Genomic DNA, 27875 nt, shown 5'->3' on the forward strand with positions numbered 1-27875 from the left:
AATACATTTATTTAAAAGTTAATAGAAAGTCATGAAAATACTCTCCAGACTCTATTTGGAGAGGGGTCGAAAGAAGAGTCCATGAGGTTCTTACATTAGTCTAGGACTATGTCAGAAGTCTAATGTTGTCCAAGTTGGTATTTCTCCCTAGCTTCTAATAAGAATCAAATGATAATTGTATTTGGAGGAAACCTTCCCATCTTGACATATGTGAGGTATGTGTATATGTATGTATGTGTAGATATAGATAGATAGAGATAGAGATAGAGATATCAAACCAACTTAAGAAACAACCAACAGATTTTTTACATCTAAGGACTTCATATTATTGTTTTTAATATGTGTTAAATGTCTAAGTAAATGAAATAATGAACCAGAGAAATGGGAATTTAATCAGAAGCAATCAAAAAATTCAAACAAAATATTAAAAAAGAACTTGTCAAAATGAAAAAAAATAATTGAAACATTTCATCTGGAAGAGTAAAGCAACAACTTAGAAAGAGGGAAATATGAACTGTAATAAGAATTTTAAGAAATAGCTGGCATTAAACATAAAATCAAGAACATGGAAAATATAAAGATAGGAGTGTGGACTTCATGAGGGCAGGGAAGCTGTTTGGACATTTTGTATCTTACGGATTTTCAGGACCTGTTAAGAGATACCAAGATAGAGATTCAGGAAGTACAACTAATAAATAATAAAATCACATCTTAGATACCCTATAATTCACTGCACATAAAGCAAGAGAAAGTACTTAAAAACAGTCAAAGAAAAGGTTACTCAGCTACATAGCCATAGCAATTGAGCTGTGATAGAAGCCAGAAGAAACTGGGCTAAAATCTACAAAGCCAACCTGGAACTGTGAACTCAATAGTGTACGCATGCATGGCTTGGTGTAAAGGCATATTGTAAGACTAGTCAAAGGAGAGATTGTTGGTTCAAATTAAAGGAAAATCCGTTCATAGTTTCAGAAAGAAAATCATTATATTCAGTGTACAGTTTGGAATATAAGAGTGTTAAGCGAGTAAATTAGCAAATACAAAGATGAATTTACAAATTTTATCTACATAAAATAATTATGATAGAACTGTATGCTGGTTGCTCACAACTCATCAGGAAGCTGAGATCTGAGGATTGTGTTTCTGTGCCAGTCTGTGCAGGTAACTCCATGAGACTTAGCTCCTCTTAAGTGCCAAAAATCTATAAGTAGAGCTGTGACCCAACATGTGGAGTGGTATTCTCGAGCAAAGAAAAACTCGAGGACAGTGCCCAGACCTTGAGTTCAAGCCCCAGGACCAACACACACACACACACACACACACACACACACACACACACACACTTATATGTAATTTATTTAATAAATAGAATTCCTGGACATGGTGGCCTGTCAAGAGGGATCTGGGAGTAGAGAACTTCTTATGACTAGAAGTCTCAGAAGGATTTTTTTTTTAGAGTTTTTATTGTAAGGGTTATGTACACAGGGGTGACAGTTACATAAGTCAGGTAGTAAGTATATTTCTTTATGCACAGTGCCACCCCTTCCCTCCCTTTCTCCCAGTTTTTCCCTCCTGACCCCTACGACTTGTATAGTTCATTTTCAACATAGTATCTGGTATCTCTGATGCACTTCTTCACCATTTATGTGCTCCCCATTTACCCTCTCAAAAACAGATAAGCTTACAAAGAAGTCAAAAGGTCCAGAAAACACAAACAGTAACAAAGGAAAACAAAAACAAAACCCTCTTGTTTCCATTTCTTGGAGATCCTTTCAGTAAGTAGCATTTTATATGATGATCCTTTCCTAAGATTATTCTCCTTTGGTCTCTCTGTGTGAATATCTAGAGACCTGTATAATTTATCATATCCAAGTGTATTTTTTTGTCTTTTACCATCCAGTGTGTTTACTTGTAGATCTATAGGCACATTCTACTTATGATAAGCATTTAAGATTTTTACACACTAATTTGAACCTCAGTAAAAAATAACTTAGTTTGACTCTTATTTGATTTTTTTTAAATTTTAGCATATGTATAGTAGAGATTTCCTTAGCCCATATTAAAAAAATCAGGCTGGGGATATAGCCTAGTGGCAAGAGTGCCTGCCTCGGATACACGAGGCCCTAGGTTCGATTCCCCAGCACCACATATACAGAAAACGGCCAGAAGCGGCGCTGTGGCTCAAGTGGCGGAGTGCTAGCCTTGAGCGGGAAGAAGCCAGGGACAGTGCTCAGGCCCTGAGTCCAAGGCCCAGGACTGGCCAAAAAAAAAATCAATCTGCAGCAAACATAAAGATTCCCTTATCTTGCCTTAGGATGAGAAAAAATAAAAATTATACAAGGGTTAGAAAGCAAGGAACAAAACTATCAGTATTTACAGGTAATATGAATAATAGGTAGACAGTACTGTGTGTTAATAAGTAAGCAAAATCAATTCAGCATACAAAAAAACACATTTTCTACACAGAAACAATAGATAACATTGATTTTTCAAAATGCTACTTACAATAGCACAAAAACACAAAGTTCCCAGAAATAAATCTAACAAAATATGTAGTCTTCTGAAATTTCTTCATTGACGTGACTTGGCATAATTCCTTTTCCATCTCTGGAAAATTTATTTGGATTGCTTCTTTGAAACTATTTCCCATCTAACTTGGTTGTGGTGGCGGTTGCTGTTTATTGTGTTTTGAAGGACTTTGGTTAGGTGTATGTGAACCTCCTGGATTATTTTTTTCTCTAAAATTTATGTCATTCTGGTCTTTTTACTCAATGATTTTAAAGATGGCCTTCCTTAATTCTCAGGAATCATATTTTAACTGTGGAAGATCTGTTTGTACTTTTTCCTACTTGTTTTCTAGAACATATTGTTTTCATTTTATGAATGTAATAAATTTTCCTATCTCCAAGTTTATGAATTAGAGAATGAGTTTAGTTTTCTAGTCCATGAATTATTTTTTTTCCTTCAGGGTTTTTGTTCTTCTATTTGTTTTTCTATTTTTCTTTTGCTTAGACTGTGTTGGCTTTCTTATACTAATTCTTGCTTTAGATTTATATTTTTAGAAGAGTAGTGGTATGTTCATTTTCTACTGGTATTGGAAATGAAAACAGAATACAATCTCTGTATTTTGTTGTATTATAGTTCTGAAGGCAAGAAATATGAAATTAGCCCTACAGAACTAAAATCTAGTTGTTGGCAAGGCTGGATTCTTCTAAAGCTTCCAGTGAGGGTATGTTTCCTTGTTTGTGCCTAATACCTTTTTTCTATAAGCCACCGGGTATTCCTGCTGTGTTGCTTCCCACAATGCCCCCAACACACACAGACACACACACAGACACACACACACACACACACACACACACACTCCTGCCTTTTCACATCAGTTGCACTCTGCTCTAACCTCTGCCTCCCCTTATGAAGATCCCTGTGATACAGTGGACACATGTCACAAGATCCTTAATCAAGTCCAAAGACCCTTTTATTCTGTAAGACAACAATAATGCAGGTTCTGGAAACTATGGTACATGGACACCCTTGGATTTTCAACAAATAGCATAGTGTGTAGCCGATTTGTTATGTAACTAGGCCTTCATTTCCACCCCACTTTCTAATGTGTCTTTCCCTAAGTTGACAGCCATGGGCTAGAGTACATATGTCAGAATTGTGTTACAGTTTTAGGAGGCGTATGTGTTAAGATGTGGGGGCTTCATGTGTTAGGATATGTATATCACCCTTAGAAAGAAAAAGGTCTTTGTTTGGAGGTTGCAAAGTCCACAGTGGAAGGCATGGGTTTCAATATACTGCTCATTAAATTTTGCCTTAGCCAGGTTCAGTAGCTCAATCCTGTAATCCTAACTACTTGGAAAGTAGACATTGGGGGATCACAGCTCAAGACCAACCTGAGCATATCAACAATGGCTGTGCATGATGGCACATGCCTTTCATCCGAGGCAATATGGAAGCACAGTCGTTAGGTGTTGTGGTACATGCCTATCATTCTAGCAACTTGAAGTACAAATAGGAGGATCACAGTCTAGGTCAGCTCAAGTACAAAAAACTACTCTATCTTGAAAATAACTAACACATCATGGGGACTGATACGATGGTTCAAATGGTAGAGTGCTTGCCTAGTGAGCACAAGGCTCTGAGTTAAAAACCCATTACCACCACAAAAAACAAAAACTAGTTTTGTTTTATTGAAGAGCTTTCTGGTTTTCACCTGCATTGCCTGTACTGGTGTGCAGTGAAATGAGTCCTGTCTCTGCTTTGACGGATGTCCAGTGACTGTTTCTATTCTCTCTCCTCACTGTTCTTTTTATCATTTTTAAAATACCAGCTATCAAAGCCCATAGACAATATATGTAGGTGGATGATCTTCTACCTCTGGTGAATTCTTCTATAACCCACTGCTATTAATTCTAGCTTTCATAGCCTACTTCAACTCTTAGCATCTCAAGATAGGCCTATCTCCTTTCAATCATTCAGAAAGTTGAAGAAAGCTTTTCCAAACTGGTAAGTGTCTTCCAAATATGCCTGTTCTCATTCGTGTGTGTGTGTGTGTGTGTGTGTGTGTGTGTGTGTGTGTGTGTGTGTGTCTATGGGGATGGGGAGGGAGGCTGCAACTTGAGCTTACACTCTTACTTGGCTTATTTTGCTCATGGCTTGTGTTTTACCAATTGAACTGTGCTTCTGGTCTAGTATTTTGCTATTTAATTGGAGATGGGGGGTCTCAAAGACTTTTCTGCCAGGCTGCCCTTCAACAATGATCTTCCAGATTTCATCCTCCTTAGTAATTAGGATTATAGGTGTAAGTCACTAGCACTCAGCCCTGTTCATTCTTTGGGTTTCCATGGCTGGCTTTATATTTTATAAAAGCCAATTACCACCAGTTCACAAAACTGGTTGTCACGGAAAGCAGATAGTGAAAAACTGTTTAATACATTTGCTGTATATTTTTGAAAGTTTTATTGAAGTATAAATATTTTGGTGTTTAATCTATACAACTTGATTTTTGGGAATATATATGTGTATAGATATGTATATATACTATATATGTATCTATTTTACCCTATATAAGTATATATAGTGTAAAATAATCACCATGTCATTAATCAATTGACCACTTCCAATGTATCCTCGTCTCATAGTGGTGGAAGCATACAAAATCAACTATCTTTATACATTACTGTGAATTATAGGCATATTGGTGTGTATATCTTCAGGACCTAATCATCAGTCATAACTGAAACTCTGACCAACATCTCCCCATTTTCCTTTCCTTCAGAGTTCCTGATGCCCACTATTTTATTCTCCTCTTTTTAAACTAGTTTAGATTCTGTATATAAACAGATGACACCATTTTGTCTTTCTGTGTCTGGCTTATTTCACTTAGCATAGTTATAGTGTCCTCCAGATTTTTTCCATGTTACAAAAATGTGACTGTTTCCTTTATTTTAAAGTACATTATACACAAATGTAGAAATTATTCCAAATGTGATATAGATAAATAGAGAGAGAGTGCTGGTTATCTAAATAACCAATAAGGAATGTAAAGTGTGATGAAACTGTGTTTTGAAAATGGTAAGAGAAGAAGGCATATAAGTTAAATTTGTCTTTCACAGCAGGAAATCAGTAAGCAATGAGTAAATTGATTATGAAATAATAAGGGCATGATGATAATTAGTAATAGTTTAAAATAAAACTATAAAAGCATTAGATAACTTTTTCTGGAGAATGAGTGTGAAATGAGAAAGCATAAATGGTATTGTTTCCATAGAACCTTTCAGTCCTTTCCTTTGCTTGATTACATGTATCTGAATTTTAAAAGCACTTGTGAAAAAGATAAACTTATGTGATCAATTTTGTGGTCATGTTTCCTTTTTTATGTGCATCTACTGTTTGAGCTAGTCCTCAGAATTATATTGATACGTAGTATGACAGGTTATAATTAATTCATAATGAACTTTTCCAGAGAAACCTGGAGATTCTTAGAAAACATTTCTGACTTGTATCTGATATTTTGGAATTTAACTTATCTTGTGTCCACTGAAACATATCTTGCTATCATCACACGTGAGAATGTTTATTAAAATATTTCTATTGTTAGTGTAGCAAAAATAAACTTTATTTGGCATCATTATTGGTATGAGTAGTTAGGAGATCACAGGGAAGCCTGTCATCAGAGTCGTGATCATACATTATGGATCATTGATAATGTGTCGTATCTGTGACCATAGATCTAGAAACTAGAAACTCAGAGGTTGATGTGCTTTTGTGATGCCAGAATAAGGAATGGTGCCCAGACATAATTTCATCAATATAGAGAGTACATTAGATAATTCCCAGGACACAATCGTCTGCATTGAGTTGAAAATATAAAATCTAAGTAGAAGGACTAAAGAATAGTTTAAGAAATGGGAATTTCATGGAAAGCTGAAATATTAGTAGAAATCACAGAAGATGTATTGAGTCAAAACTTTCCTAATAAATCTTGAGCATCCTGTTGAAATGTGATTTCATGATGCAATAAAGTTTGAGAAGAGAAGTAAAATTATAGGCTCCAATATAATGGCATTATTTCAGTGAGTTAATTTGCCAACACATGGGAAATTAGTCTGTCTGGGAGAACCTAATGTACTTTTTTCCATTAATTTTAGTATAAATTTTTAAAGTAACTCCTTACTTAGTGTTGATATGTTCGTTGAATCAATTTTGTTGAGCTAGCTGGTAACTGTGTTAAATATGATAAAAATTAAATGGTCATTAAAGATTTCAGTTAGAAATGAAAGAAAGTTCCCCAGTCACTTGAGCCTAAACCTTTACAAAGTTTCTCTGAAATCTAGAGCAAGATGCCTCAACCAGTCACAACACAGAGCTGTCAAATGGAGTGAGCATGCTAAGTCCTAGGTCTGAATGACAGGCAGACATCTGCACTTACAGATTGATGAACCAAACACATCCCTTAGCCCAATACTTTTAAGAATTCATTTGATAATTGTCTATGGGAAAGATAACCTACATGTTTATTATGATCCCAAATAAGTCTGTGAAGTGTTTATAAAATTTTGAAGCATATGAAAATATATGTGTACACTCACCTATGCTGGTTTTCTAAAATATAGAATTGATATGAAGAGTGTTATTTAAGTGAGGTAGTTTATACTTGTCATTTTAATTAACAGCTTTCACTTTATAGTATGTGTTCAGTTGCAGTAAAACAGAACTGGGAAAACTTCTTTCCTTATGAGGTGAATCTAGTATATGATAAACTCCCCAATTCAAAGTATTTCCTACTGAACAAACAAAAGCTAACCAACCAGAAAACTTTTATGTCATTTTCTGCTAAGAAAAGTGCATATGTTCTGATTTCTTTGATCATATTCTCAGTTAAATTACTGCTTTCTTATTGGTGGTGTTAGAAGTACATAGAATGAAGTTGAGGTCATAAATATAGTTCTGTATCCATAGCAACATATATTTCTGTTTCAACACTTCACAGGTAGTCATTTTCATTTGTAGCACTTAGGTTTTAGGTGAATAAAAGGCTTAATAACTGGCCTGAGAATAAATCTAGTAACCTTAGTACTCTAGAGGTAGCAGAGGGAGGAGACCAGAACCTGGGTGGCTCAGCATAAATAGAAACCATTAACCATTAGAGTCAGTTTTAGGTTGATGCATTCAGATGAAGAGGTCCTAGTAAGAGCTTCAAAAATCCAGATAGCTGAGCTAGAAATTTAAAAAAAATATATATATATGTAATTACAAACAAAACAATTACAGGATAGAATTACAAAAACAAAAATTGGAAATTGGGTAGTAACTTTAATTAGGAGTATTCATGAAGGTCAGATGCTAGATTATGAAGCAAGTGCCATCAGGTGTATGTAGTTAGGCAGGTAGGCTGGCCAGGACCCTGACCAAAGTCCCTGGCTCTGAGCACACTTTGGAGGAAACATCTATTTTGGTCTGGATATGCTATAGCAGGGAATGGTTGGCTGGCTGAGTGAATAGAGGAATTTATGCTGTGCTTGAGTTTAAATGGGAAAGAAAAGATAAAAGGAATTTCTCAATCATTTAGGTTAACAAAATGGAAAATGATCTCATACATTATGTAGCTCATATATTGTCAGGTGCCTTAGGTAGATAACAGCATACAACTAGTATATCAATAATTAGAAATTCATTGAATACTTACAATGGAAGTTAAAGTCATTACAGACAGAACTTTTTAATTGTGAAATGGTTTTAGAAGAACCCAACATTAAATTTTGTAGAACATTTTATTAAAAGAAATGACATTTGTAAAGTAAATTTGATATTTATTAGTATTTAGTGAGGAAAAGTTTCTATATTAAAAACTAACATTAATTAAGGACACTTTTAATTTGTTCTAGTGTTCATCTCTAAATTTAGTTACGACATTTGTCTTTGGGTTTTGAAAGTCTGTTGGCATCCATTATGTTGATGTAAGTAGTCTTTGTTCCTTAGTTAATTGAAAATACTATATGGTCAGAATCAGAGTGTCTGTGGTGAAGCATTTAATTACCCAGGATGCATAACTTTACTTAAAACTTATAACTATCTAGTTTTACCAGGCACAAAAATATAATGTTGAAAGATTTTCATATAGCTACTAGATAGTGGACAGAATTCTATAACTCTAAATTCATATCGTTATCATATCTAGTAAGTCATCCTGAGATCTGTAGAAATTTCATCAATCGAATGTTTATATGTCAGTTTAATAGAAAACTATTTGCACTTTTTAAATTTACACTAGAGTGTATTTAAGAATAGTACTGAAATGTTAATTCTTCTGTGAGCTAACTAAAAAACAACAAAGCTCCAAAACATGTTAATACAATTACAAGTAATTTTAAAGTGAAAAGGTTTAATAATTAAAATTTTATATTGCATATTTATAATCAAAGATAAATATTACCATGAGCATAATTGGCTTTGCCCATTTAATTTCTTTTTATATTACTTGAATTCAATTTAGGAGTAGAGAAACAAAAGCAGCAAGAATAACATTGTGCAAAAAGTACAAACTATTGTAGAAATTAGGTTATGGTCCTGCTCTCATGAGGTTGCTGTGCAGATGTAGAAATTGTCTAGCATGCTTCATTAGTGGGCGGGATTAATAGCATGTTAACCCTGCTCTATCCTGAAGCTAATCCCTAAGCATGTGTAGGAGGTACTGATACATAGGATGGCTCAGGGACATCCATTAGGTGAATTGAATTGACCGGGGAAGATTCTGTGTTATAGTGTTAGAGATATTCACCCAATGCATTTCCTTTAACTTCAATATTTGTCTTAACTTTCAAGAAAAATCTCTATCAAGAATTAATTTATTTGATTAGTAACATTACAATTAATGAAAAGACTTGAATGTAAAATAGCTTTCATATTCTAGGCTAGGATTTGAAAAAGACTGAAATAATATTTTTCAGATTATTCCTTTAGATAATACTGACATGTTTTCTGTTGTACATTTAAATTACAGATATGATTCAAATTTTTTTTTTTTTGGCCAGTCCTGGGCCGTGAACTCAGGGCCTGAGCACTGTCCCTGGCTTCTTTTTGCTCAAGGCTAGCACTCTGCCACTTGAGCCACAGCGCCACTTCTGGCCATTTTCTGAGGAATCGAACCCAGGGCCTCATGTATATGAGGCAAGCACTCTTGCCACTAGGCCATATTCCCAGCCCCATGATTCTAATTTTTACATGGTACTGACATAAACCATCTATATTAGTTTCTACAGTTAGATACATGCAAGAAAGTACACTAATGAGAGAGAAAGGCTGTAGTGTTGATCCTGTCAGAGTCAGTGAGTTACCTTTAACCTTCATATGGAGCAAAATCCTCTCTTTTATTGACTTTTCTCTCTCTCTTTCTCTTCTTTCTCTCTCTCCTCTCTGTCGTCTCTGTCTCTGTCTCTGTCTCTCTCTCTCTCTTTCTCTCTCTCTCTTTCTCTCGTCAGTCATGGAGCTTGAACTCAGTGCCTAGGTGCTGTACCTCAGCTCTTTTTCTCAAGGCTAATGCTATACCACTTTGAGCCACAGCTCCACTTGGGTTTTGTTGAGGTTAATTGGAGATAAAAAATCTCTTAGACTTTCCTGACCTGGCTGGCTGCAAGACTCCATCCTCAGATCTTAGCCTCCTGAGAGTAGCTAGGATTGCAGGTGTGAGCCACCAGTGCCTGGCTGTTGGCCCATTTAAAACAAAACAAAAAAAAAAACTTCATATATTTGTATCAATGTGTTCTCGATCTTCTTGTGTTTAGTTATTAATGGACCAAAACTTTTGAACATATTGCTGAAGGAGTGTCATGTTGTTAGCATGCTAACTAATGTTTTCCAAGTAGCAATACTTGAGCAGTTGTGACCTTGTGTAGACAGTGTTTGATAGGGTACCGACTGCAGAACTCACAGAAAACCTAGGTCAAAACTGCCTTTCTGGAAAGGAGAGCCACTGTAGGTGCAAGGAATGTTGAAAATCAGCTTTCCAAACTTGAACATCATTCTTTACTTCTTCAAACAGGTTGCTTTGTCACTCCTAAAAACAGTGCCAGGAAAATAACTTTAAGTATTTTTTTCTGCAAATAGCATCTTCATGACACATAGTCTTCCTGTTCATTAGCCCTGATGTGTGCTAGAGCCATGTGTAGGGAGTCTGTGTTGGCTTCTTAATATATGTATTTTGAACTTTCCAGATGAGATTGTTGAAAGAGCCTTTTGAAGATTGGTTTTAGTGTCATTATTCTCAAGCAGAATATTTGTACTTAAATGATCCTGTTCTAGTCTAGAAAACACTCTACATATTTTGTGCTTCTGTTAATTATAGTTAATGTATAATGAATGCTCCTACCTGGTCATTTTAAGTGGAGAAGATATTTCATTTGCAAATTTCCAAAATAGGCAAATGTCTTATAAGCCTACTTAACCTAAAAGCGCTTTGGTGTGGATTACTTACCTCATTTTCCTCAAGAACCACGTTCTGTTAGATGACCTGAATAATGAATCCTTTAAAATAAAACTAAAAATTTCAACATCAGTTTTGAATCTTTTGCAGCATGTCATTACTTACAAAAAAACAAATGCAGCCCTAATGTTTGCCAGGAAATTTCATGTGACTCATCACGTGTTCTGGTCCTTTTGAAGTTTTCTTTTTTTTTTTTCTCCAGAGACGCATGTAGATTAATAAAGACTTTTATGTTTCACTCTGTATTTCTTTTTCTTTTCTATCTTTTGTTTTTTAATTTCTATGTAGTAGCACTTTTCCTTTGTATGTAAAAATACTTTCCCTTTGTTGATGTTAGCCTGGTGTACTGTCTTTAAGACTATCAGTTGATTTGAATTTTTTAACCAAATTAGTGTTTCTTTCCTATATGTTCAGCTCCATCCTGTTGTTGGGGTCTTTATATTTTCATTGGTGGGAGGGGAAAGTACTTTCCAGTGAGGAAGAAATCAGCAGGCTTCTCTTATAACTTAAACTCAGTTCCCTATGATAATTATGCCTTTTTGATAAATCTTGTTTATAAACAAAACCACAATTCAGAAATGAACACTGAAAGCTTATTAATATAGATAGTACAGCTCTTTACAAGTCAGTGAAGCAATGTTGCTTAGATGGACAGACATATAGACAAACAGATGACTGGTTTAGCTAACTATCCAAGTAGTCCAAGTATGGAAAGGTCTGTGCCTCTGTCAGAGTATGCCCTTCTATGAACACATCTTCATCATACTGTTTTGAATTCAGGCTCTCATGTCTCCTATTTTAGTTTATCGGTGAAAAACTGTGCTAGACTCTAGGTAATGTACTTCCTTTTCTCTTTTATTATGCCTCTCTCATCTTCTGTGTTTAAACTGCCTTAAATCACTTGTCTTATGTGTATAAAATTTTGCATGGGGGAATGATATTGGTACCTTTCTCTTGATTCTGGTCATTTTACTTCTTCTCTTCTGACTTCCTTATTTTGTGACCCATTTTGTGTGTGTGTGTGTGCGCGCACGTGTGTGCACATGCACACACGCACGCACGCCAGTACTGGGACTTGAACTCAAGGCCTGGGCACTGTCCCTGAGCTTCTTTTTCTCAAGGCTAGCACTCTGCCACTTGAGCCACAGCGCCACTTCTGGCTTTTTCTGTTTATGTGGTGCTAAGAAATTGAACCCAGGGCTTCATGCATGCTAGGCAAGCACTCTACCACTAAGCCCCATTCTTTGTTTCTTAACTGTCTGCTAGTCACAATATCTGAAGTGTATGATGAGGAGAATCTATTTCTGCTGACCATAGTGGTCCTTCTGGTCCTTGTGATTTTTATTGTGTACTTATTTTCTATTTATATTAACTTATAAAATTAATGTAAACTACTTGGAGGCATGTGAAGACATTAAGCTGAAGAAGCTTTTCTTCAGGAGGAATTTGTGTCTGCTTTAGCGGAGAATAGGAAACACTGGATCTAGAACTACAGTAGTCCCACTCCATGCTCTCTGATTTAATCCAGGCATCTCATGATTAGTGCTCACTATTACTCCCCTGAAGCTATAATGTTTGTAAGGACATTTGTCCCCAAAGGTGCCTTGCATTTTGGATGTGCTTCAGGACAAGTAATTCTACCTATGTGATGTTTCATTTTCCCCTTTGTCTGTTTCTCTTGCTGTGAAAAAAAAAACTGCAAAAATTACATATCATGCAATATTTAATTGTTTTATTTTAGGAGGACATCTCCAAATATCCAGTCTGTAAAATGGTCTCAAGTGTCCTAAATCACCAGTATTCTTTATCCCCCTTGCTTTAGTTCTTTAGTCCTTACTACTTCTACTTCTGAAATTGTATTTTCCTCCATTCTACTCTTTTCCCAGATGCGGGTCTTCCTTTCTCTAGGATGTACTTAATCCATTCTTAGCATTCATGATCCTTTAATATCTATACTAAATCTTTTTACTAAGTTTCCTTTTTCTTTTTCAAATGGAGGACTCATGGCCTTTTATCTCCTCTTTCTAGGGCATGTGTACACACAGATGTGCATGCGTATCTTTTAATAGGTCACATGGGGGTTGTCTTATGTGTTATACTAAAAAAAATTTAAGAAAAACTTTTTTCTTTATCACTTATGATGGTCTCTATGTTGTAAGTCTTCATAAATATGTATTAAATAGCAAATTATACAATTTTAAAATAAAATCTGGCACATGAAAATATTTCAGCTTCTTGTGTTTATCAACTTTCTGTGAATTTTCAATTATCTTCATATATCATGATTTTTTTTTTGCATTTTGGCCCCAAAAGTGCTTCAGTAATATTTGTTCCATTTGGAAAATAATCCAAATGAGCATGTTATCAACTTGGATACTTTCATGAAATGCAAAATTCATTTAAATTTTGTTTGGTGCTAGTTAGATGATAATCTTGGCAATTCATGATTGTTTATGGGATCTTTGAGCCTGCCTTTTTGCAGAATTTGACAGATTTAGGCTGGTTTTGAGAATTATGGGCTTTCTTAGGAAACTGGTCTGTCTGTATGTTTGTAACTACTAATTAAATGTCAGAGAGACAAAAGTTGTTTTTGTAGTGTGTCTCTTAGAGACATAACCTTTATGAACTTGTGAAATTTAGCTTTCATATCATCACATAATGAAATATGATAACTCATTGTAATATTAAAAGAAATAAATTCATCTGTTTTATTTGATCTTGCCACTTTTATCACTCTAGTTATCAGAGCATGTTAATGAAGTTCTTTCAGTTAATATTTAATTTCTCTCATAATTAGTGAATTTTAATATAGTTATGTAATTTAGAAATCACCATTGGTCTAAAGCTAGTGCTTACATATTAAAGCAAAAAAAAAATGCTCTCCAGGTCAGCATCATCTAATCATCTACTACAAATAACCACATGGAGTACAGCATGGATGGTTGAGAAAAGGGTACAAATATTGCTCACATTTAAAATGGATTCAGGGACTGGGGGTGTGGCCTAGTGGCAAGAGAGCTTGCCTCATATACATGAAGCCCTGGGTTCAATTCCCCAGCACCACATATACAGAAAATGGCCAGAAGTGGCGCTGTGGCCCAAGTGGCAGAGTGCTAGCCTTGAGCAAAGAGAAGCCAGGAACAGTGCTCAGGCCCTGAGTCCAAGGCCCAGGACTGGCCAAAAAAACAAAAATGGATTCAGTATTTTAAAATTTTTTTCTTATTTATTGTCAAAGTGATGTATGGAGCAATTTGGAAAATATTTTTTTAAATGTTCTTTTCAACAAGTAACTTTGTTTTCTGGCAGTGGTGTGGATTGAACAGAGGTCTTAGTGCCACCTGAGCCAACCTCCAGTCTTTATACATTATATTTGAGATGTGGTCTCATGCCTGGGAAGACTTGGGTTTTTATCCTCCAAACTTGAGCTTCTCAATTTTTCTAAGCCCAAACATTTTGCTTTTCTCTGCAGCTGGGATAACAGGTGAACACCACCATGACCAGCAATTGGTTGAGATGGAGTCTCACAAACTTCTTTGCATGGACTAGCATAAGCCGCAATCCCCGTCTCTGTCTCCCAAGTAGCTGGGATGACAGGCCTGAGCTGCCATTCCCATCTGATCAAATAACTTGGATAATATCCCCTAAACGCAGAACATCACCATAATTAATTCTCAAATGTCTATGTATGAGTACTTGTCAGTGGTACAAATGTCCAGGATAAGATTGTCCATGACATCAAAAGTTGCTGGCATTAGTAGTAGAAAACAAAGCTTTCTCACAATGTCTTCTTTCAGCTGCTTCCCAGTGTTTGCTTCCCTGGGTTGTATCCCCTTTCCTTCCTTCACACACTGTTCTTAGTTCAAGACTGCCTTTATTCTATCCAGAAGCTTTTCAGAAGTTGGTTTTGTTTCTTTTATTTCTCTTGTTATCACCCTTAATTCCTAGATTCATGCTTCCTACTATTTCTCCAGGGTTGATTTTGGGAGATGGCAGTCAGCAGCTCATGTGGCCATTCTGTTATCACTGGGTATTTTTTCAATGTTTTTATTGTTATTATAAAGGTGAGGTACAGAAGGGTTACAGTTACATAAATCAGGCAAAGAGTACATTTCTTTTTGGACAGTGTCACCCCTTCCTTCTCACTCTCTGGGTTTTTCCCTCCGATCTCCACCCACAAGTTTCATAGTTGATTTTTAACATAGTGTCTAGTACCACTGCTGAATTTGTTCACCCTTTGTCCTTCCATTTCTGTGCCTCCCCCTATCCTCCCAAAGACATATAAACAAAAAACAAGACCAAAAAAGAACATGAAAACAGCAACAAAGACAAAACTTCTTGATTCCATTTCTTATAGTGAATTTCAATAAATATTATTTTATGTGAGCCTTAGAGGCACATAGACATTGTACCTTTGTATTCTTCTTGTTTTGCTCCTTAAAGATATCACCATTATCACTGCTTAAGTCAGTTTACTGTTAAGAAATTTCTTAGCTGTTCAAGATTTGATTAAATTGACTACCTCTTCTTGTTTATTATTGAGTTTGAAGGAATCATTATAAAACAAGGGACAAAAGGCAAGAGACTATTCTCAAGGACAATTTATCTGTAGCTGAATATTGATATGCAGTTATCAATACATCTATGAAAAAATAAAAAGATTTAAAACATCACAGGAAAAAGAAATTCTTTTCCAGTACACATTTTTGAGAACAGCCTTTCATGTGAAGTCCTCCTTTACATTCCTCTAAGACTCTTTCAAGTTAGCATTTTTAGAGATGTAGCAAGAAATTGAACATTCTATCACCTCCACACTCAACGGCACAGATTTGTTATTATCAAGCACTTTCCTTTGGCATAAATATGTTTGTATAGCCATCTGTAATATGTCTCTTCCAACCTAAGAGTTAAGAAAAGGCAGTCAATAGGGGAAGTAGTATTACAATTCAAAATATTAATAGTATATGTCATACTGGGTTGCTACCTAGTGAAGATACTTAGTGAAAAATAAAGAACATCGTTGTTACTTATCATGTAGATATAGTGTAGTTATTAATAGTCAAAATAGGAAATTTATTAAAAATAGTATTGTTTATTTTTATTACTAAAGCCATTTTATCATTTAGCATTGTATTACTATTCTCAGTATGTTCATTACTTTTGTATTACTGCAATTTTTGAGCTTTTCTGGTTTCCAGTCAGGTAAATGTTCCTGTATGAAGAACTGGTTGGAAGTACTTAATACAGTTAACATTATGTTTTGGAAAATGTTACATTCATAGCGAATGCATTGGTTATAGATATTTTCTTACACCTGAACTGACTGTTCATCTGATACTTCAGACTTGGTTCCCTGTCAAAATTTCCTTGAAAATACCTAAAAAGGCTATATTTTAAAAAAAATTAATGCCTATTCATTACTTTTCAGTCTCTTGGTGAAGAATATCTTTTCGAGTGTATTTATGAGCTTTTATAGTAGTATGGATGCTTAAGAAACTAAAGATCAAATGGGACCAAAACCTAGAGATAGAAGCAGAACAGCAGGGAGGAAGCTCTCCACTTGAGTACCTTTTCTAAACTGAGGGAACATGAACCTAATTGTGCTTTGCGATTTTACCCCCAATCTTAGGGGCACACAGGGCTAATAAACAGTCTTGGTCCTGTTTAAGGATCTCCCTCAGGATGCCAACATGTGTGAAGCTGGCATGTCAGATTTGTTATTTATATCTATTAATTTCAGACAAAACCAAATTAAATTCTAGCAAAACCAGTGCTGGAGGAGATGATGGCAAGTAATGATAAGAGAAGTTGAGAGTCTGTCGGGCTTTTTAGCCTTCCTCGCTCTCCTGACCTGTGGGAGAGACGGGAAAACACGCCCCAACTGGATGAGCCAAGAAGAGGAAAGGGCAGACAGACTGCCCACACCCAGCCCCCCTTTCATTGGAGGACAAACAGACAGTCCGGGAGCCAAGTCAGTGCTAAGACTCACTTTAATGGGGGAAGGAAGCCTCTCTTAAATGGGTCCGAGCTGGCAGAAGGGGAGGGGTATGTGCACCTACGTAGGGGCTGTGAAGGGACGCCCGAGCTGTCCGTCAAGGGCGGAGGGCCAATCCTAAGGGGCGGCCTAATTCTATGTCACAGCCCACAGGACCGCCTGCAGGTTCACCTCCAGGCGCCATCTTGGCCACATGTGGTCCCAAGGCTGGGAGGCAGGGCCAGGTAAAACTGCCTTTCTGGGCCCCAGGGCTGGGAAAACAGGCGGGGCCAACTAATTGCCTCTTAACAATGCAAGGCATCTGGCGGGTGTGCCCACAAGAGTCCTTATTTAATACTTCATGGGTGAACTGGAGATTGGTAAACCAGAAATAGAAAAAAAATGTCCCAAACCTTCGCACTGAGTGTGGTATTGCCTACAAATATACATCAGCCCTCATAAGGATGCTACTTGAATTCATTCACATCATCAAAGAATTCTGAGAAGTTTGAAACTGATACTTATTTTTAAGTTATCTGTGGTTATCTCCAGGTTTATTTCATATGATACCATGGCTGGAGAATCCACTTTGAATTGTGTGAAACACCATGCAATTGAAATGAGAAAATATTACCAAACAGATCTTCACAAATTGTGAATAGCTGAACCCTTAAAAGTCTTGAGATACTAGAATTACCAGCCAGAAGATAAAAAAATAGACTTATTTTTAATATATAATATTTGCTTAAGAAATTTTAAGGGGCTGGCCTCGTATACATGCGGCCCTGGGTTCAATTCCCCAGCACCACATATACAGAAAATGGCCAGAAGTGGCGCTGTGGCTCAAGTGGTAGAGTGCTAGCCCTGAGCAAAAAGAAGCTAGGGACAGTGCTCAGGCCCTGAGTCCAAGGCCCAGGAATGGCAAAAAAAAAGAAATTTTAAGTTGGTTTAAAATTGTCAACCATATTTGAAAAAGAATAAAATAAGTAAAAACAAAAGTAAAACAATGGGAGCTAAGAAGTTTGGATTTGACAGCAGATTAGATACAGAAGAAGCGTACAAAATACAGGTGAGACGGTAAGAAATGAAAAATATGAGTTTAAGGGAAATGAAAGAATAGCAAAATATAAGAAATATAGCCTACATCTAAGTGAGTTCCATTAGAAGGAACAAATGTTTCATGAGAGGAGAGAGAAGGCACATAGCCAGGTTAACTGAGAATATTGCAGCATGTATCAAAGGCTTAGGACAATGACATGTCCTGATCAAAATAAATAAAAGCATGTCAGCACTTTGAGAAATCATGAAGAAACTGATAAGCTTAAAAGCCAAAGAGAACTGAGCGCTAGTGGTTAATACCTATAATCTTACCTACTCAGTAGGCTGAGATCTGAACATCGTGGTTCAAAGCCAGACCAGTCAGGAAAGTCTTTGAGACTATTATCTCCAATTAACCACCAGAAAACTGAAAGTGGAGCTGTTGTTTAAAGTAGTAGAACACTATCTTTGAGCACAAAAGCTCAGGGACAGTGCTCCAGCAGAGTTCAAGCCCCATGACCAACAAAACGAAAAAGTATTAGAAGCAGATTAGAAATAAATTACCTTCACAGACTTAACAGCTGATTTCATCCCCTATAAATACATATTCAGACCAATAACAACTGAAAGTATTGGCCAGTCAACCTTTTTGAAAGAAAGAATCCAGTTGGAGCTAGTGTAAATGATGGTTGTTGGGAGACCAGAGTTGCAAGAAGTTATAAGGTGATATCAGAAAGTAGTGCTGACTGAATCAATCAATTTAGCAATCTTGAATTGAGTAAAAGGACTAACTACAACAACATAGAAGGTTTGAAGAGAACATAACTTATGATATGTTACGACTTGGGGACCTCAGAAATAATTAACTTTTAGATTTGATAAAACTTGAAAGTTCATGGAGAAAAATATTATTTAGAATAATCACAAAAGAAATCAGAAAGTGAGAGGGAAATATTTTGGTACATACAAATTAAACTGGACTAAATCCCCTATGAAAGGAGAAATATTGATATGGTTTTTAAAGTAAAATTAAAATCTATATGCTATTCATAAGATACATCTGTAAAAATTGACAATACAGAAAGCTTTAAGGAACTGGCCAAATATATATCAGAAACATGAAAATACTAAAGGAAAGGATAGGGAAAAGACGAAGGGTCCTTGGCACAGGTCGAAACTCCCTAAGTAAAGATACAAAAATCATAACAAATCAAAGAAAGACTAGATAAATGGGATTGGATCATACTGAAGAGTATATGGCAAAGGAAATAGCTAGTAAGATGAATAGAAAGCCCACAGAATGGGAGAAGATCTTTATTAATTATGTATCACACAAGAGCCTCATATATAAAATATGTTTAGAGATTAAAAAATTAAACCTCCCCAAAATAAATCCTCAAAGAAATAACAACCCAGTTAATAAGTGGACTAAAGACTTAAAGAGAGACTTCTCTGAGAAAGAAATAAGAATGGCTAATAGACACATGAAGAGATGTTTGACATCCTGGCTATAAAAGAAATGCAAATCAAAACAACATTGAGACTCTACCTCATCCTAGCTAGAATGGCCATTATCAAGAAAACTAATAATAACTGATGTTGGCGGGCATGTGGCCAAAAGGAAATGCTACTACACTGTAGGTGGTAATGTAAACTTGTTCAACTACTCTGGAAAACAGTATGGAGATTCCTCAAAAGACTAAACATAGAGCTTCCCTATGACCCAGCCACAAACCAGCCCGCACTAAAGCCACACCAGCACAACCATATTCATTGCAGCATTGTATACACTAGCTAAGGTATGGAGTCAACCCAGATGCTCCTCAATGGATGAAAAGATCAAGACAATGTGGTATATGGAATGGAATGGAATTCTGTGCTTCCATCAGAAAGAATGGCATCGCCCCATTCATAAGTAAATGGAAAGACCCAAAGAAACAAGCTACATGGTTTACTGATTCATAATAATTAGAATATGCCTTTTAAACTACAGGTAAGCCCAAAGGATAGTAAAAGACAAAATAATTACACTTGGACATGATTTCACACAATGAGAACAAAGGAGGATATTCTTAGGAGATGATTACAAAAGCTCAATAGCTAAGGGCATATGACCATATACAATAACGCTTATCGGAATGAATTCCAAAAAATGGAAATGAGGTTTTTTTAAATTGTAGTTTGTGGATCTTTTTTTGTCTCTATTGTGTTTTTTTCCTTTGGTTTATTCCCTTTTCTCGCTGTTTTTTATTTCTATACCCTTTGTCTTGTATATAAATGTATCTGATTTGGCGAAAAGAAGGGAAAGCACAGGAATGCTGGGGCAAAGCATGAACCAATTCAGCAGTTATACTCATTAGACATTGTGTTAGAAATGAGCTATACAACTTGGCAGGGACAGAAGTTGGGAGGGGAAAAACTGGGAGAAAATGAAGAAGGAGGTGATACTATTCAAAAAGAAATGTACTCATTACCTGACTAACGTAACTGAAACTTCTCTGTATATAACCTTCACAATAAAATTTTAAAAATTAAAAATTCAAACTTGTTGATCTCAGACAAAAGTGAATTTATGACAAAAACCAATACTGAAGAAGGTGATCATTATTTGATCTAAAAGTCAATCAACAAGTAATGTGTAACAATTATATCAACCTTATAAGATCAAAATATATAAAGGAAAACTTAACAGAGATTCAGAAAGATATAGATAAACCTACCAGTACAGTGGGAGATTAACACTTTACATACACACACACACACACACACACACACACACACACACACACAGCCAGGCATGGTGGCAAACCTCTAGAATCCCAGCACTTGGGAGGCTGATACAGGAGGATTTCAAGTTCACGGCCAACTTGGACTACATAGTGAGTTTCATATAAGCCTCAGCTATTTAATGAGACTCTGATACAAAAATAATAATAATGATAGGAAGAAGAGGAGGAGAAGGACAAGTTATGGATATTCCAAAGGCATACAAGTTTGATCCAATGAACATGTATAGCATATGACACTCAAAAACCACAGAAAATAGAGTACATATTTCTTAATAATCATACATAAGCTTGATTACGTAGCATGCCATCAGTCTTAACAATTTTCAGAGAATGAACAGAAGATATAATACATTCATTGACTCAAACATCAGTATTCTCAGTGTCCTTAAAACAAAGAACAAAAACAAAAGTCAGTGATATACAAACAAAGCTTCAGTAGAGAACACCATATTTCTATAACATGATGCTGCTGAATACTTGACAAAGTAAGTTCAGAAGAAATCATGTAATAATCCATTTACACAGATTTAGAAATAAGTGAAACTAGGCAATAAGTCATTCCAAGACATAGATACAAGGCAAACGGTTCAAAGTGAGAGGGAATGGCACAGGATTGGGGAATTAGGACAGCAAGGTGAAGGAGAGAAAAGGAAAGAAAAAATAAACTACTTACTATGTAAGCAGTTGGCCATGTGCATTCTTCTCTGTGACTTATTTATATCCTCTGCCAATTTTTTCTGAACAAGGTCATTGCTGACATGGAGGCCCAGGTTCACAAGTTGAGAGAAGAGCTGATTAATGTGAATTCCCAGCGGAAGCAGCAGCTGGTAGAGCTTGGTCTTCTTCGTGAAGAAGAAAAGCAAAGGGCTGCAAGGGACCATGAGACTGTTGTCAACAAACTGAAGTCTGACTCAGAAAAGATGAAAATGGAGTTGAAAAAGACTCATGCTGCTGAGACAGAGATCACTCTGGAAAAGGTGAGTTTCCTAACAGGAAATTGTATTTTATTTTATTTTCTTATTTATTGTCAAAGTGATGTACAGAGAGGTTACAGTTTCATACGTTAGGCATTGGATACATTTCTTGTACTGTTTGTTACCTCCTCCCTCATTTCTCCCCTCCCCGTCCCCCTTTTCCTCTCCCCTATGAGTTGTTCAGTTGGTTTACAACAAACAGTTTTGCAAGTATTGCTTTTGTAGTCCTTTGTCTTTTTATTCTGTGTCTCTCGATTTTCAGTTTCCTAGTTCTAATGCCAGTATATACAATTTCCAAATAAGATACAGTGATAGTGCAGGTACAACCACAGGAAGGGGATACAAGAGGATCATCAACAATAGAAGCTACGGTTTCACATGGCATGTTGAAAGTAATTACAACAGTATATATCACTCGTTTCCATAACATGGAGTTCATTTCACTTAGCATCATCATAAGGGTATAGCTATTGGGCTCTTGTGATCCTCTGCTGTGACTAGCCTAAACCTGTGCTAATTATTCCCCATGAGGGAGATCATAGAGTCCATGTTTCTTTGGGTCTGGCTCACTTCCCTTAGTATAATTATTTCCAAGTCCTTCCATTGTGTATATATATCTACATCACTGGCCATAAAAGAAATGCAAATCAAAACAACATTGAGATTCCATCTCACCCCAGTAAAAATGTCCTATATCAAGAAAACTAACAATAATAAATGTTGGAGGGGGTGTGGCCAAAAGGGAACCCTACTTCATTTTTTGTGGGAATGTAAACTGGTTCAGCCACTCTGGCAAGAGGTATGGAAATTCCTCAGAAGGCTAAGCATTGAGCTCCCCTACCTAGCAGCCCCACTTTTGGGCATCTACCCAAAAGACCACAAACAAGAACACACTAAAGCCACCAGCACAACAATGTTCATCGCAGCACAATTTGTCATAGCTAAAATATGGAACCAACCCAGATGCCCCTCAGTAGATGAATGGATCAGGAAAATGTGGTACATATACACAATGGAATTTTATGACTCTAACAGGAAATTTTAATGGGCAGTTTTTAAAATGCACTGCCACTACTGTGATATTGACCCTAGAACACATTACCAGCCACTGTGATATTTAATTCCCAAAAGGTAGTTGACATGAAATTATTTTTCAAATTTGTAAACTTTTATATCAACAATTTAAGTATCCTGCTCTGGGTCTAAGCACCATCAAATAATGTAAGGAATTCTTGAACTATTCCTTTGACTTTAATGGAAAGGATTATATGGAAGATTCTAGTCCATAGTAGATCAATATACATTGTGATAAAATAAAGTACTATTAATTATTTATTGGTTATGAATACTTGGGATGTAGTCCTGGATTTTTCTGGGTTAAGACCAAGTTTGGCATTTTCCTTAGGTTGTCTAATAATCCTCTCTAGACTTTATAGTTTTTTTTAATAACATTTTACGTAAAGGATGACTTATCTTTCCAAGTTCATGTTTTAGTAGGGATAAGAAAAGTTTATTTAAAATTATATTTTTCCAAAGTAAATATAAATATGTTTACACATTTTGAGTTGATTTATTATGTTCAAGGAACAGTCTTTAATGGTTTGTGCTTTTGATTTTCTAAAGCAGTAAATATTTTAACCAGGTAATAAATATTAATTGGTATTAATAGCTATGGACAGTCATTACCCCCTCTGCATCTTTGGAATAATTTGAAAAGGGTTATTTAAAAGTCTTCTCATTCTCTTCAAACTTTTACCTCTTCATCTTCATGTGTTGAGCCTTCATGCAGTACAGACAGCTCTACTATACTTTACTTCACTGGCTTTATATAGACTGTGAACCTGAGATGTTTGCCTTACCATACCTTAATTCATTGGAAAGAGGCATTTTACCAGGCTTTGCCCTTAGCAAGGCATTCCTGAACCCCAAAATAAACAAGACAAGAAGTCCTAAGAAGGCAGAGGCTTCCTGGAGGAATGGTATGAAAGTGGGGTGGAGGAAAGGTGTTCCTGGTAGCTGGAAATGAATGAGAAAAAGAGGGGAAGTTGCGGAGCCCAAAGCAGAACCATCAGAAGCCAGGAATGTATCCAGTAGGTCTGCCAGGACCTCTGACTAGAGAAGCCTTGGAGAGATTGAGCAGAGAAGTGATAAGATCTGTCTCTTACTGGATTTGGTCTCTCCAACTGTATGTTTGAATTTAACAGAACTGGGGGCAAAGGAGGAAGGAGGGAGACCATTTCAGAGAATTTTGCAGTAGTTTAAACAGAGAGTGACAGATGTAGGCTTTGGCAGTAGTTGTGACAGTGATGAAAACTAGATGTGGGATTTGTTGTGAAGGTAGAAGTGACAGGATTTACTGTTGGTTTAGATGTGGGCATGGGAGAGGCTGGAGGCAGTCAGTGTGACATTGGGATTACTTGTCCAAGACAGTGGACAGGTGGAGCTGTCCTTTTCTGCAACGACTACAAGAGCAAGAAGCCCTTTCATGGTATATTGAGGTTGAGATATCTTTGAAAGGTCTAGATATGAATGGTAATTCTGTAAGGTGGTACAAAATAAAATGAACAGTCAAATACATTGTTTATACAGTGCTAAAGTACATAGTTTCAAGAATTAGGAAATGTCCACAGACAAAATAGTCTCAGATTCTTAATGATGACACATAAAAGAACTTGAGATAGAGTGATAGTGTATGGCACTTTTCTGTTAACTCTTGGCCTCAAACACCTCTGCTAGCCATTCAAAACATTGCTAAAAGCAAAGTTCTTAAATGCCACTGATACTAGTGTACTTTGATTTAAGAAAGCTAGACATACCAAAATAAAACTAATAAAACATCCAACTTAGCCATTTATTTTCTTACATTGTATATTAACATCTCAAATACTTCTTTTTAGTAGGAGATAATCTTTTCCAATGTAGGTTTATATGTTTGACTTACAGGCTACAGATGAATTTTAAAAACAGTATCAGAAAGCATTGGTAATTGATGTGGCAAAATTTTCTATATACCAGAAAGAATTTTTCCCAGACAATATAAGGATAAAAAGAAAAAATGACAGTAATTATTGTCCTCAAAAATAATATAATAGAGAGCACAAGGTAGAACTACATGTACGTACATGTACGTACATGCAGGTAATTGTAATGCAAAGTAGAGCGGGAAATTATTTCCTGGTGAGGAAAGTAACCAGAACTAGATAAGCAATGTACCAGATTCTGACTAGTAGGCATACAGGATGGCATGTCAAGACATAGGAAAAACAAAAGCAAGAGTCAATAAAGCTTTTTACATGGCAGATAGATTAAAAAGGAAGTAGCTATAGGAATCAGGCTGAAGGATTGAATAGGGATGGTTGAAAGTTTCCACAGCTATGATACTATTTTTGCTGCATGGGGTGAAAATGCTGAGATGCTATGAAGGTTTCTGAGAAGCAGTGTGTCAAGATTTAGCTGACTTGGGGAAATCATTCTGTTAGTGTTGGCAAAGTGATGTAGCAGGAGAAGGCTTGACAGAGACCTGAGGGCTGGGCATGTGAAGAAGCACACACGCCCCGGTGGCAACACTACAGAGATGATTTGGCAAATCACTGTAGAGATAGAATTAATTAGATTTGTTAAATGTAAACTCCTTAATCAAATGGAAACATGGGAAGGGTTTCTGGTGTGGAGAAAAGGCTGAATTAGGAATATGTTGAACCTGAAAGGCTGTCTTCACTCAGCTGTGATGTTTGAAAGAAATATTTCAGGAGTGGACAAAGCAGATGGGAGTAGCCCATGGAGAGGACATGGCCCGAGGACCTGGAAGTGAGTGAGAATGTGAAGGAGAAGTAGATCACTAGGAGAGAGGGAAAAGATGAAGGCAAGGAGAGAGAGGCAAGGAAGAGAAGAGAGAAAAACTGCTTGAGAGGCTGGAGATGCACAAGACTCATCAAGGTAGAAGAAATATTCAAATAATGTGTTTCCATGGAAATAGAGAGAAAGAATATTGCAAAGGAAAGTTATCAAGAGCATGAGAGAACATCAGGAAGAATGAAGGTTGGGGAGAGGTCACTGGGCTTAAAACAGAGCAGTCATTCATGATCTTGGACAAATGATAGTGTAAACAGAAATGCTCTTGGAAAAGATGAATGAGGCAGTGGAGATGAGGGACCCTCTGTTCATTGGGAAAATTTAGTATTCATGTTAGGAAGTAAGAGTTCCAAAGAGCAGCTAGAATTATAGAGGGTGTAATTTTACAGTAAGCATGTCTTGAACGTTTGAAAATACATGAGAAAAGGACTCACAGAGAATGGAAGATAATTGTCAGCGTGCAATGTCGCAGAGTCTTAACAGCACATGCAGTACGGGCCCACGTCAGCCCTTGGCTATAAGCATCCAGATGTATGATACATTGGTCTCTTCCTGGACATGACATACTCTCCTGTGTCTCGATCCTTACACCTGTCACTTTCTGTCCAGAATGTTTTCTGATTTTCATATGACCAGGTTCCTTCTCATCATTCTGCATTTCTCCAAGCAGACCTCTTCCTGTAAAGTCTCACCTACTTAACCACCTTTACCCCATTGCCTCGTTGCCTTCATAGTTTGTCTCACTATCTGAGGATTATCTTTTATTTATTTGTACTCACTTGTTTATTCTCTTCTTCCACTAGATTATATGCTCCAAGAACAGGATGTTGTCAGTCAGTTCATTGGAAAACCTTCCTAGTAGTGGTAGGTGCTAGCCACTAGTATATATTAAGTGTATAAGGAACAGGGAGCATATCTTTTGCTTAGGGAAGAAAGAAAAGGATTTGTAAAGAGTTTCTGTGACAAGACTTGAGAAGACCTATAGCTAAATCTAGTGTGTATTTTCTTGGTAAAGGGCCACTGTGGTTTGCACAGGTCAGGAGTTTCAAGAGGAATGAAACATCCAGGCTGCTGATGGAATAGGTGGGCAGGAGATCTCTGGTAACACTGCAGTCTTACAGCTAGAGGAAGAAGCTAAGGGTGCATTGGTCTGAAGAATGGGATGCTTCTGGAGTGCACCGAAAACATTTATACATGAAGACAGACGTAATTTTAGCTGACAGGATTTTGGCACCAGGAAACTTAATGAGGATATAGGGACTTGTTGGAAAAGAGGAATATCTGTGGAGATGATCTGGACTGAGTAGACAGTATGTCTTGTTACAATAGCAGTTTCTAAAACTCTAGGATCAAGTACAGTTCTTTTTTTGTTTGTTTGGTTGGTTTTTTAAAATTTTTATTGTCAAAGTGATGTACAGAGAGGTTACAGTTTCATACATTAGGCATTGGAAACATTTCTTGTACTGTTTGTTACCTCCTCCCACATTCCCCTCTCCCCCCTTCCCATTTCCCTTTCCCCCCATGAGTTGTTCAGTTGATTTACACCAGTTTTGCAAGTATTGCTTTTGTAGTCGTTTGTCTTTTTACCTTGTGTCTCTCGATTTTGGTATTCCCTTTGTTTCCTCGTTCTAATACCAGTATACACGGTTTCCAATGTACTCAGATAAGATACAGAGATAGTGCAGTTCTTTGTGCAAAGTAGGCATGCATTAAATGCAAAGTGAAGAAATAAAAGAATGATAAATGAAAAATTATATAGCTCCTGTACATGGGAATGTGGGTAAATTTTATTTCAGCCTATTATAAATACTTTGGAAAGGACAAGTATATCTTTGTATTCAGATATTCCTTTGTGATATTTTAGTATTGTCATTTCTTCATATTCCTTAATAACTTAAACACAAAGCACAATTTCCTCAGCCAGTTTCTTTCTCCTCTTTGAGTTTCCCAATGTTTTCCTCATCAACTCATGTAAACTTCTTTTACACTGAGAATTGTAAAAACCTTATTATCATTGTGGCAAATATTTCTGACATTCACCTTTTATTTAGGATATAGAGAAAATTTTATTTGTTGTCAATCTGTATTCAGCCTGACCTACTTATCTCTTCCTTTGTGAATTTAACCCTTAGAGTCATTTTAAGCTTAGTATTTTGATATTTAAAAATATACCAACACATCATTTTCTGTAATGTACTCCACCCAAAACAAAGCTCTTAAGAATTGGACATAGCACTTACCAGCTCAGGTTCCTGCTCTGTAAT

At 36.4% G+C, this 27875-nt stretch overlaps 1 protein-coding gene across 1 annotated transcript in view; it reads left to right on the forward strand.

Moving 5' to 3' along the window:
• The window catches only part of Cep112 (centrosomal protein 112), a 330810-nt gene that overhangs the window by 180830 nt on the left and 122105 nt on the right, over positions 1-27875 (forward strand). Inside the window, exon 21 of the mRNA XM_048367299.1 lies at positions 21532-21762. Coding sequence (XP_048223256.1) covers positions 21532-21762 — 231 coding nt within the window. The remainder of the gene's footprint in view (positions 1-21531; positions 21763-27875) is intronic.

The sequence above is a fragment of the Perognathus longimembris genome, chromosome 17 (assembly GCF_023159225.1).
Source record: "Perognathus longimembris pacificus isolate PPM17 chromosome 17, ASM2315922v1, whole genome shotgun sequence".
Taxonomy (NCBI): Eukaryota; Metazoa; Chordata; class Mammalia; order Rodentia; family Heteromyidae; genus Perognathus; species Perognathus longimembris.